This window comes from Schistocerca americana, chromosome 2 (genome assembly GCF_021461395.2).
Source record: "Schistocerca americana isolate TAMUIC-IGC-003095 chromosome 2, iqSchAmer2.1, whole genome shotgun sequence".
Classification (NCBI taxonomy): domain Eukaryota; kingdom Metazoa; phylum Arthropoda; class Insecta; order Orthoptera; family Acrididae; genus Schistocerca; species Schistocerca americana.
In genome coordinates this window covers 525,272,466-525,285,440 of record NC_060120.1, presented here as the reverse complement: position 1 = coordinate 525,285,440, position 12,975 = coordinate 525,272,466, and the positions used below count along the sequence as shown (strand labels likewise).

The window sequence follows — 12,975 nt, the reverse complement described above, 5'->3', positions numbered from 1 at the left end:
CCGCCAGTATTTTTCTCGGTCCTACATTTTACAAATACATGCTTAATAGGCGGTGAATGTTATTACGAGTGGTTCAAATGGCTCTGACCACTATGGGACTTAACTTCTGAGGCCATCAGTCCCATAGAACTTAGAACTACTTAAACCTAATTAACCTAAGGACATCACACACATCCATGCCCGAGGCAGGGTTCGAACCTGCGACCGTAGCGGTCGCGCGGTTCCAGACTGACGCGCCTAGAACCGCTCGGTCACAAGGGCCGGCTAATAGGGAGTGCCCTAATAATGGCGCAACCGCCGTAATTGCTGATCAGCGTGCTATGTTACCGGATTCTTGTCTTTACTTGCACTATAGCAGACAGTTGGAAGTACACATGACGCCTGGCGCATTTCGCGAGTTTGAGGATGTCACTAGAACCAAGTTCCTCTAGGAGGGTAATGCTCCTGGAGTGCGAAGCATTCAATAAGCAACACATGTATCCTGTAACATGCCAAATGACGATAACCTCAGGTCCCTCAGTTTCGTATGCTGGGAACTGATCTGGCGATCTCTGAGTTTGTGATTTGGGGATTGGTGAGCACTGCCGGCCCCCAGCAACCGCACATTCAAAACACGTACTGAAGAAACAGTCTCGGCGGCAAAGTTGTGAACCCAGTATTATATATTTGGATATTACTGTTTTGCGTGAATTTCTTAGTTTGCTTATTCATTTGGTTATGAATAAAATCGGTTTTCACACCGAGGATACTATTAATTTCATGTAAGTTATCTTGCTTTGAGCTCCATAGCACATTTAACATCTCAGTTCACATTCCCAGGTTTGTATTTAATATAACACACACGCAAGTAAAGACTACCCATCCACCAAATTTCTTCTTAGAAGCATTTAATATGAATACAACAACCCGAGATCGATAGACTCCAGTGACACCATAAACTGTAGAAATGAACGCTTCTGCATCACTGTAGTGCTTCCCCCTCTATTCCATGTGTATTTAGATACTCAGGAGATAACAGGAATGATCATTAGAGCACATAAGCTAAACAGATATAAAGTTCCTTTCCCAATGAAACTGTCAAAGGTGAACTTAATAACTGGAGCTACCTTAGACTCTCATTATAAATAAAACTTCGATGCTGTTTTAAGACAGTATCTGCTTAAAAATGTATCACTCTAACTGCTCCAAAACCAGTGACTTTGTGGGAAGCAAGTACTGCATACCATGTTAGCAGAAGTCAGGTACATTCAGATTACCAGCAGTGGCAAGTGACACGACCACAGAACTTCTTACAATACTACCAGCATTTCGTTCTGTTTCAGGGTGAAAGCTTCTCTATGTTTCCTGCTCAGTGATTCTTTATCGCCTCTTACAGTACTAAAACTTTTGAACCTGTTGACCCGTAAACCATTTATACAGGGTGTTATCAAAAGGTACGGCCAAACTTTCAGGAAAGATTCCTCTCACACAAATAAAGAAAAGATGTTATGTGGATATGTGTCCGGATACGCTTAATTTCCATGTTGGAGCCCATTTAAGTTTCGTCAGTATGTACTGTATTTCCTCGATTCACCGCCAGTTGGCCCAATTGAAGGAAGGTAATGTTGACTTCGGTGCTTGTGTTGACATGCGACTCATTGCTCTACAGTACTAGCATCAAGAACATCAGTACCTAGCAACAACAGGTTAGTGTTCATCACGAACGTGGTTTTGCAGTCCGTGCAATGTTTACAAATGCGGAGTTGGCAGATGCCCATTTGATGTATGGATTAGCAGGGGGCAATAGCCGTGGCGCGGTACGTTTGTATCGAGACAGATTTCCAGAACGAAGGTGTCCCGACGGGAAGACGTTCGAAGCATTTGATCGGCCTCTTAGGGAGCACGGAACATTCCAGCCTATGACTCGCGACTGGGGAACACCTAGAACGACGAGGACACCTGTTATGGACGAGGCAATTCTTCGTGCAGTTGACGATAACCCTAATGTCAGTGTCAGAGAAGTTGCCGCTGTACAAGGTAACGTTGACCACGTCACTGTATGGAGAGTGCTTCGGGAGAACCAGTTGTTTCCGTACCATGTACAGCGTGTGCAGGCACTAACAGCAGCTGATTGGCCTCCACTGGTACACTTCTGTGAATGGTTCATCCAATAATGTGTCAATCCTCATTTCAGTGCAAACGTTCTCTTTACGTATGAGGCTTCATTCCAATGTGACCAAATTGTAAATTTTCACAATCAACATGTGTGGGCTGATGAGAATCCGTACTCAATTGTGCAATCACGTCATCAACACAGATTTTCTGTGAACGTTTGGGCAGGCATTGTTGGTGATGTAAGTCTTCAGGCTTTCCCGGCGATATCTTGACATGTGGAAAAATCGGGTCTACAGCCGGATGTTTGTGTCACTCTGGCACAATATTTTGGCCACGTAACTCGTTGCCTTCTTCACCTGCTGCTTTCATCTGTTACTTTCCCCTCTTTGGGGAAGTGTGAGGGGGAGTTTGTAGCCTTTCGGCTTTTACTCTCCTGTGTACACGCGTGTGTGATTTTTCTATATATTTTTGGTGTCTGTGATATGTGATGAATTGTTGTGAATGTATCTGGTACTTGCCTGAGGTAGGCGAGATGATTGGTGTTATATGGGAAGGAACTGGACTAGGGGTTGGGTATTGGGATTTTCTCTTCGACTTAATCGTCAAAGATCGTCATAGGGCGCTTGTGCCTATCGCGGGACATGTCATACCGACCTAGGGAGTGGATGAGTGCATTTCCGGATCTGGAGGAACCTTCATAGAAGGCCCTTGCCAGATCCTTGAAACGCTCTCTCAGGAGTGGGATTTCGGCTGCGGCGTGCAGGTCGTCTGTGGGGAATCCAATGTTACTGACAACAGGTCGAAGAGCGACCCCCTCTTTGTGGACCTTGGGGAGTCCATAGAGTCTGGGTGGTACAGGTGCTTTGGGATGAAGCTTCTTGGTGACCTGCAGCGACATACCTCACTGCACAATACCTGAAGAAGATATTGGCACCATATGTGGGCAAATGTGCACACCACATTCGGAACTCGGAGGAATTCCTACTACGGCTAAGGCAGCTACATATCGTGGACTCTGACATCATGCTCAGTTTCGTGTAGTGTCGCTCTTCACATGAGTGCCACTCACCAATTCAATCAATATCATTGGAGAGAAGTTCGATGGTGCTCTGCTCGACCTGTTCAAACATGTACTGACCTCAACATATTTTCTTTATGGGGGTCAATTTTAAGAGCAAGCGGAAGGAGTGGCAATGGGCAGCCCTTTATCACCAGTGGTAGCCAACCTTTTCATGGAAAGGTACGAAGAGGAAGCACTTGCAACAGCCACTTACCAACCCAAGTGCTTTCTCAGGTATATCGATGACACTTTTGTCATTTGGCCCCATGGTAGGGAGAAGCTAGATGACTTTTTGGAACATCCAAATTCAAGCCACCCAAGTATAAGATTTACTATGGAGCTAGAGAAGAATGGACAACTCCCATTCTTGGATGTCTTGGTCAAGAGGAAGGCAGATGGCACTTTGGGGCACAGTGTGTATCGTAAGCCCACCCACACTGACTTATACCTTCAAGCCAGTAGCTGCCACCACCCGGCACAGAAGAATGGAGTCTTGAAAATATTAGTTCACAGGGCTCGAGCTCTGTCAGATACGGAAAGTCTGGCCACAGAGGTAGAACATCTACAGCTGGTGTTCCGCAGAAATGGATACTCCTCCACAGATATCCAAAGGGCACTTCGTACTACCAGTCAACCACAGGGTACACAAGAGGGGACAGAGGAGGTGAAGAAAGTGGCATACCTGCCATATACTGGACCTATTTCTGCAAAGATCAGCAGAATTCTTTCAAAATATGATATAAAGAGTATCTTCTGTCCACCCTCCAAAATTGGGACCATGCTAGGGAGTGTGAAGGACGACCTGGGGCTACGTAAACCAGGCTTTTACAACATCCCGTGCCAGTGTGGAAAGTCATACATTGGCCAGACAACGAGGATGGTCGACGTCAGGTGCAAAGAACACCAGAGGCACACCAGACTCGGACAGGCAGCAAAATATGCCATAGCGGAGCACTGTCTGGAGCTCGGCCACTCAATGGACTACAAAAACACCAAAATTGTGACACAGATGCCAAGATTTTGGGGCAGTGTCATAAAGGAGGCCATCGAGATCAAGGTCCCTGACAACCTAATAAAAGGAGACAGCGGTTACCAGGTTAGCTCGGCGTGGAGTCCGGCTCTGGAGCTTATTAGGGCTCAACATAATGAACCAACAAGCTCCTCAAGAAGTAGTAACACTGCAGGAGTAGCGCCAGGCGGGTGCAGACCGCGAACGCAACTCCCGACGCAGGACGGGTCTCTAACAGCCGCCACGATCGCAGATGATGGACGAGCGGAGCATGGACGACCGTCGGAGCACCAGGGAAGTGTCAACACCGCAGGATCAGCGCCAGGCGGGCGCGGACCGCGAATGGAGCGCCCAACAAAGGACAGGCCTCAGAGAGCTGCCACAGTTGGAGACCAAGTCGGGCGCGGACGTCTGAGGGAGCACCGGGGAAGAAACAACACCTTACAAGCAGCGCCAGGCGGGCGCGACTGCGAACAGAGCCCCCGACGCTAGACGGGCCTCATACAGCTGCCACAACTGCAGATGGTGGACTTGGCGGGCGCGGACGCCCGTCGGCGCACCAGGGAAGTGCCAACACCTTGGGAGCAGCGCCAAGCGGGCGTGGTCAATGAACGGAACGCCACATGCGGGTCTGGCCCCAGACAACTGCCACGATCACAGATGGTGGACGAGCCGGGCGCGGACGTCCGTGGGAGCACCAGGGAGGGGTTAAAACCTCAGGAGCAGCTCCTGGCGGGCGCGGACCGCGAACGGAACGCCCGACACAGGACAGGCCTCAGAGAGCTGCCATAGATGGCGCCCAAGTCGGGCGCGGACGTCCGAAGGAACAACACATTACAAGCAGTGCCAGGCGGGCGCGGACGGCAAAGAGAGCACCCAGCGCCCTCTGGACATAAATACTGGACAAGATCCTCCAACACGGCAGTCTCAGGTAGCACCTGAAGAAGGCAACGAGTTACGTGGCCGAAATATTGTGCCAGAGCGACACAAACATCCGGCAGTAGACACGATTTTTCCACTATGTTGATGATGTCTTGATTGGGCCCATATTCTTCACCTACGATCAATGGAGCACGTTACCATGATTTCGTACGGGATACTCTACCTGTGCTGCTAGAACATGTGCCTTTACAAGTACGATACAACATGTGGTTCATGCACGATGGAGCTCCTGCACATTCCAGTCGAAGTGTTTGTACGCTTCTCAACAACAGATTCGGTTACCGATGGATTGGTTGAGGCGGACCAATTCCATGGCCTCCCCGCTCTCCTGACCTCAACCCTCTTGACTTTCATTTATGGGGGCAATTGAAAGCTCTTGCCTACGCAACGCCGGTACCAAATGTAGAGACTCTTCGTGCTCGTATTGTGGACGGCTGTGATACAATACGCCATTCTCCAGGGCTGCATCAGTGCATCAGGGATTCCATGCGACGGAGGGTGGATGCATGTATCCTCGCTAACGGAGGACATTTTGAACATTTCCTGTAACAAAGTGTTTGAAGTCACGCTGGTACGTTCTGGTGCTGTGTGTTTCCATTCCATGATAATTGTGATTTGAAGAGAAGTAATAAAATGAACTCTAACATGGAAAGTAAGCGTTTCCAGACACATGTCCACATAACATATTTTCTTTCTTTGTGTGTGAGAAAATGTTTCCTGAAAGTTTGGCTGAACCTTTTTGTAACACCATGTATAAATGATTATCGAAGTGTTGGAATATATGAGCTCTCGCTTGGCTGAAATAACACTGTGGGATCGCTGGCAATGAAGATGTTGACCACTTAGGCAAAGAGGCTGTGTGACGGAAATTTCCAAAAAAAATGGCTCTGAGCATTATGGGACACAACTGCTGAGGTCATTAGTCCCCTAGAACTTAGAACTAGTTAAAGCTAACTAACCTAAGGACATCACAAACATCCATGCCCGAGGCAGGATTCGAACCTGCGACCGTAGCGGTCTTGCGGCTCCAGACAGCAGCGCCTTTAACTGCACGACCATTTCGGCCGGCGGAAATTTCCACCTGGACTACAATCTCCAGTACGGATCACCGACATGTCCTACACAGTAAGTGTAAATTACATTCGGTGGTGAGCTTGCCTTCAGTGAATGCCAGACTGTCGCATAACCATTGCCACTCTGCTTGACTCATCTGAACACTTGTACGCTATTGCACATTTTCAAAAATGGTTCAAATGGCTTTGAGCACTATGTGACTTAACTTCTGTGGTCATCAGTCCTCTAGAACTTAGAACTACTTAAACCTAACTAACCTAAGGACACCACACACATCCATGCCCGAGGCAGGATTCGAACCGGCGACCGCAGCGGTCCCGCGTTTCCAGACTGTAGCGCCTAGAACCGCTCGGCCACGCACATTTTCAAACACGATAACGTTTATGTACAATTTGTACGGTGCCATAGTACTTTTTTTACGATTTCGTCTTCCATAGTTGTATTTGATCACGAACGGTACCTGCTCAATGCCCTCAATACGTTGCGACTGTCTGTCCAGTGTTCTGTGTCTGTAGCTGTGATTGCTTTACGACGGAGGTTACTGAGATCGATAAGCAAATAAGCTGAAGTGTCCTGGTATTTCAAGAAGCGTCGCATTGAATATTAATACCACTTACAGAGAAAGCATTATCTGTTAGGGTCTTGCTTATAAAAAAAACTTTCTGCTTCTCTCAGTTGAGAGTTCTCATACTGCTATCCGTTTTTGATCATGTATGTTTTACTCGCTTTGCATATCGCTAAAAATGGTAGTAGTTTTGTCTTCAGTTACACAGCTACATTATGTTAAAGGGAAGATGGAGCAGGACTGCCAGATTAGTGACGTAAGACACATATCTTGAAGGGCAGATTCTTCTACTTTGAGGGAGTAGTGCCATCCCAAAGGGAGAATGGCGACCTCCTAGGGGAATGGTAGCTACTTATGGCAATGGTACTCACTTAGCACTTAGTAGAGGGTGATGATGCATTATGTCCCAGGTGTGTCTGTGAGTATTGACGAAAAACAAGAAACAGGGAATAGTTAAACATTTTCGCAAAAAGATGTGAGAGGCGACAGTCAATAGCTACAAGAGTGTGAACAAATACATGCGTGACATGAATTTAATGAGGAAAATTAAATGACGAGACAATAAAGAGGGTAATTTAATGAGAAATTTGTTACAATTTCAGGAAAAATTGATTGCTAATGACGTGAGTACTTAAGGCGTAGTTATTATATTCGACACTGAAATACACAGGTGTGTGTGTGTGTGTGTGTGTGTGTGTGTGTGTGTCTGTGTGCGTGTGTGTGTGTGTTTTGATGCTAAGAGTTTCCATCGTTTCGTAACTTACATAAGTAGCAATTAACTGGCACAGTTGAAAATTTCAAAGATTCTGTGAGGTTTGTGGCCCTCGTATTCTATTCAAAGTAATAATGTGTGTCCAAAATGAGCCTATGTGGTTGTCACAGTGTATGCTCCATGTCTTTCTGTGCTGCAAGTCAAAATCCGACTCTTTCCATCGGTGCTTGAACCAATAATATCGGGGTGTGGGCGTGGGTATCCGAGGGTTCACGAGATGGGTGCTAGCAATCATCGCCAGTCATCAGTTGCTGTATTTTCTGTGTGTGCTTCAACCACAAACATTGGGCTGCAGAGGTGGCACATTTTGTGACACAAGAGACGGAGATATTCACTTAACGGCGTGCGGCGTGTACTGCGAGGTACACACAACCTAATTTTATCGCAGAAAGAATGACTATAAGGTGTATTTACGCCTTGTAATGGTAGAAGTTGATGGAGTTCGAGAAAAAATAGTCTGAGTCCAAGCTAGGAAATGCATCGCTGAGTGGTTGGTCGGGCAGTTTGCCAGTAGATCTTGCGCCATTAGACGGCCTCACACATTCTCCTAGCTGTTGACATTGGCAGACACTCTTTTAAAAGTCGCCTCTGTGTCCGTAGTACTTTGTCACTAGAAAGACGTCGTCTCGTTAAAAACAACATAGATGTCTTTATGAAGGGCACTAGCAGCGCATTTGAGCTCTTTAAGACAGACATCAGCTGTATTATGCTGTTATGTTACAAGTAATAATCGAAACCTGTGGTGTCGGTGTTAGCCTGTTGTTCAGTTACATTACAAGTCCTCAGAATTACATAGGGTATTTTTTTTTCCACCGTGTGCAAACTCTTGGGATTGATCGATGAGAGTATACGGACCAAAAAGGTCTAATTAACTTATTTTCGGTGATGCATGGTTCCCATGATAAAGACCATTAATTCAATCATATATTGTTACAGAGACTGCGGTCTAATACTCGCTGTAACACGTAGCCACACTTACAGTATGCATGGTTCAAATGGACCTCAGTACTATGGGACTTAACTTCTGAGGTCATCAGTTACCTACATCTTAGAACTACTTAAACCTAACTAACCTAAGGACATCACACACATCAATGCCCGAGGCAGGATTCGAATTCCGTAGCAGCAGCGCGGTTCCCGACTGAAGCGCCTAGAACCGTTCGGCCACAGCGGCCGGCGCTGGTACTGTTCCTCATACGTCATGTCTTAGCACACTCTCCTGTCATAGTAATTGGTAATTCTGTGACCGATTTACTTCTGTTGCTGACTCACCTTATAGTTGACGTGATACAGCGTTGGACACAATGGCTTCTTACTCGAATCGAGAACATGCCGACTTGGTATTTACTAACGGAAAGGCAAGTAACAACGGCCGGCGGCCAGAAAGGTAGAATCATGAGACCTATTCCTGCCGACAACAAGCACAGTATTCTGTGTTTGCAAAAGTGTTTCGCCGTTAGTCTGAGACAGGGTCGTTTCAGGAAGCACGAAATCATGAAAGACGTTCCAGAAATTTACGGATATCAGACTTGGAGGAAAATGTGGTTAACACCATGGAGGGTGACCGCCGTGTCAGTACCAGGCAGTGGGCCCCCCAGTACAGCACAAGCCATAACAACTGTTACTATTAAAACGTACAGCGTGTGCAGGGCTTACTAACAGCAGACATTCCACATCGGGGGGGCTGTTTTGTAACTGGTTCCTTCACCAGGCAACAACGATTCCGGTATTTGTGTCATGCATCCTGTTCACAGATGAGGCTACCTTTACACGGAGTGGTATGTTCAACTTCCATAATAGTCATCTGTTGGGCTGTATGCATAACCCCCATGGAATAGTGATAGCGAATCATCAGCATCGATGCAGCTGAGATTTGCTGGCCGGGATAACTGGCGCCCAATAGGCCGGAGCAATCGTCTTTTCTTGTGGGTCACTTCACCCCCCTTTGCTGGAAGAATTTCCTTTGATGATAAGAAGCGTTATGTGGCTGCCACATGATCGCGTTCCAGCTCACTTAACCGTTAACCTCTGGACGCATCTCAGTCGTGTCTTCCCTGGTCGATGGATCGGTCGAAGTGTTCCTGGTGCATGGCCTGCCCGTTCACCGGATACCAACCAGTGCGATTTCTGGTTATGGGACCATCTGAAAAGTATTGTGCATGCAGAGCCCCTTCCAGACGCGGAGACTCTGGAACAGCGTATTCATGGTGCCTTTGACACTGTTTGGATGCAGCCATGGTACAGCGCGTTTTAGACCGCAGTTCAGTAACAATATATGAATAAAAGATCATTAGCAACGAAACCACTGCCGGATCAAAGTTCGTTAGACCTTTTTTGTTCAGTATCCGCTCATCGATCAATCCCTGAAGTTCGTACGCGATGGAAAAAATCGCCCTGTGCATACACCGAATGAATCCGGTACCTTTATCCATGACTGAGAATGCCAAGGGTGAAGAGAGCAAGATGACCAAAATGTCAATGGTTTTGACAGAGACCAAAAGTTTGTAGTGGTGATTCCTTTCATTTTCCCCAACTCTAGAAGATTCACATTTTGTTAGAGTTTGAAGAATTATTCTCTTGAAATTGAGCCAGTGTTACGCTTTACGATCCCTGTCGAAGTTAATGGACTTCACCTCTGTGCGAGATACGACGCTACCTTGTGTTTGTTAATCGGCCAAGTATTATTGTATCTCTGAGTGGGGGCATTTCTGTCGGCTAGTCGCCAGTTTTTATCGTGATACTTCGCGGGAACACCATGAACAGCTTGATAGTATAAGCATAGGTGACCTGAAAACTTCGATGGCAGGTGCGTTTTCCTTAACCACTGTACCTGATAAATGCAATGTCTCAGCTTGCTTCCAACAGTGGCCACGAAAAGCAAAGCGCAATAATATCGTCGTTGTGTATTAACAAATTTACTATACATGTAGATTTTACGGTTTGTTTTGTAAACATGTCTATCTACATATTCATTATTGCTACAACTACATCATTAACGTTAAGACGATGATAAAGCTGCACAATTGCACACTTTTTTTGTTTGTCTTCGCGTGCTGTCTACGACGCTTTTACAGAAATGTTTTAGACTTATTTAGCAAGTTGCTTGTATTATTAACACGTTTTGCACGGTTTAAATACACCACACAACTTTGAAGGACCGTACGCTTGAGCTAAAGCCTTCTTCTGAACTTACTACAACAGGTAATCAGAAAGCCATTAGAAGGATATACTTAAAATTTTTATCTTTTATGTAAAAGTGAAGTATGAAGTCTAGTATGAAGTATGAACTAGTATGAAGACTACGCTACTTCCCCCTCCTTCTTTCTCGATGTTTTGGTCTGGCGTAACAAACGTGCTTTTACGACGTTCTTTATTCAACCTTCACGGGCTCCTAATTGAAATGTGAGGCATATTGCTATTTATAAACGCCTCAGATTTGGGATAATTTTTGCACTGCTTATACGGTTGATTACTAGAACGGTGTATCATCGTCTGTAAGTAGCATACATTTCGGTCTGATGGTAGATTGTAGATGTCTGTCACTAGGACAGTGAATGAGTGAGTGCACTAATTTAATGCCAACATGATCTTTTTGACAAGGTGTAAACCAGTACGTTCACTTACCATTCCCCAATTCATCTAATTCTTCGTCTCTACGTCAACGCATCGCTAAATTTAAAACTTTACTAATATTGTAAGCCTGTTTCTACTTGTCCCTAAGCGTGTGACGGGTATTGTTTATATACACTAATTGCGTTGTCGGCCTTCTACAGGGTACGACGAAAAGGGTGCCTTGCCTACAATTTTAGAGTGTTTAACTTAGTATAGGTTTGTGTACAATGCTGCAAACACATTCACTGTGGAAATTAACCAAACGCTATGTACCACGTCACTCGTGGCAACTTCCGTCGCCTGTTAAAATATGTTGTGTTAAATTTTGAAACTTGACGTCGCGTTACACAACATAACACTCATAAATGAATTCAAAGGTGTGTAGAAGTGTATAAGATTTAAATAATGCAGCAGATTTAAGGGGAACGCAGATTACTCCAAAAAGTGAATTAAATACGCGCAGCACATTGCTGTGAATGGTTTTGGTGGAGATTCATGAGGAGTTGCACTTTCGTGAAGTGGAGATTCTTGCGTTGCGCACTGTGACGTAAGGGTAGCCACTCTTCCTTGATGATTTGATTTCACTCATATTTTCACATTCACTGTGGAACCCTTCCCGAAATGTTATACTCAACAATCTGATTTTAACTTATCAATTTTCAATGGAGAACTGCGTGTTGTTTAAAGTAATTTACCTTTTCGTAGCTGGTGGTAGCAAGAATAGAGCTTCAACACATTAACATGCAAGTAGAATTTGTTGTCTGACTCGACACAAGATTCATGAACAGTTGTAATTTCGTGAAGTGGAGATTCTTGCTTTGCGCACTGTGATGTAAGGGTAGCCACTCATTCTTGATTATTTGATTTCACTCGTATTTTCACATTCACTGTTGAACCCTTCGCGTAATGTTATACTCAACAATCTGATTTTAACTTGTCAATTTTGAATAGAGTGCACCGTGTTGTTTAAAGTTATTTACCTTTCCGTAGCTGGTTGTAGCAAGAATAGAGCTTCAACACATTAACATACAAGTAGAACTTGTTGTCTGACTCTACACAAATGGTATCGTCATCTCCCGTGTACGATGACTTCGCCAAAAATGTTCTCTCCGCTGTGATGTTGCTGGTGGTTAGATTGTCACTCGAAATGGTGACGGTGGTAGACTCTTCTGGTTGCCCGTGGACCTCCGCCACTGCTACCAGCGCTGTAAAAATCGATGAACATAATTACAGGCCGCTATTTCGTCAAATGGCTGTTAGTGCTACTCTACCACTTAGCACTGAAACACTACAGTATGCTATGTATGTACCAGCTGCTAGAATAACTATACTGAGGTGTAGTGCAACTCTACTGACACGTAGCACGAACTCTGCCACTTGCTAACATATCTCCATTGTGTGGTAAAGATACTGATGTTGTCTGGTAGTGTGAATCTGAGAATGATGGTCTTTAAGACATACATGAAAACCACCCCACTACAATCAGGGAAGTTACAGTATGAGAATAACGGATCTTTGTTCCATTTATATAGAATATCTGAAGACGTACTCTACCGCAACACGAACAGCATGCAGGCTTTAGTGCAAATAACACAGACTTAGCTATGAAAAGAATTACAGAGCCAGGCTAACTGAAGCAGTGAATAATAAAATCAATTGACTGCCTTGGTTAGACTTCTTTTGCCCAGTGAATTGTTCTCAAGCAGCAGGATATAATTGAAAGTACGTATAAGAAAATCTGTTACCTGCTTCATCTCTAGTATATTCGTTCGTCTAATTCATTCGCAGTGTCACATAGCGCATATGCTGGCGAGCTTCTCAGCCACCCAAAGTCATTTTAACCTGGG

General features: G+C 45.2%; 1 protein-coding gene across 2 annotated transcripts in view; it reads right to left on the bottom strand.

Annotated features, from left to right (window-relative positions):
• LOC124595164 overlaps positions 1-12,975 on the bottom strand; it is a 91,065-nt gene that overhangs the window by 64,691 nt on the left and 13,399 nt on the right. For both annotated transcript variants that reach the window (XM_047133776.1, XM_047133775.1), the window contains exon 2: positions 12,109-12,333. In XM_047133776.1, the coding sequence (XP_046989732.1) occupies positions 12,109-12,333 (225 nt within the window). The remainder of the gene's footprint in view (positions 1-12,108; positions 12,334-12,975) is intronic.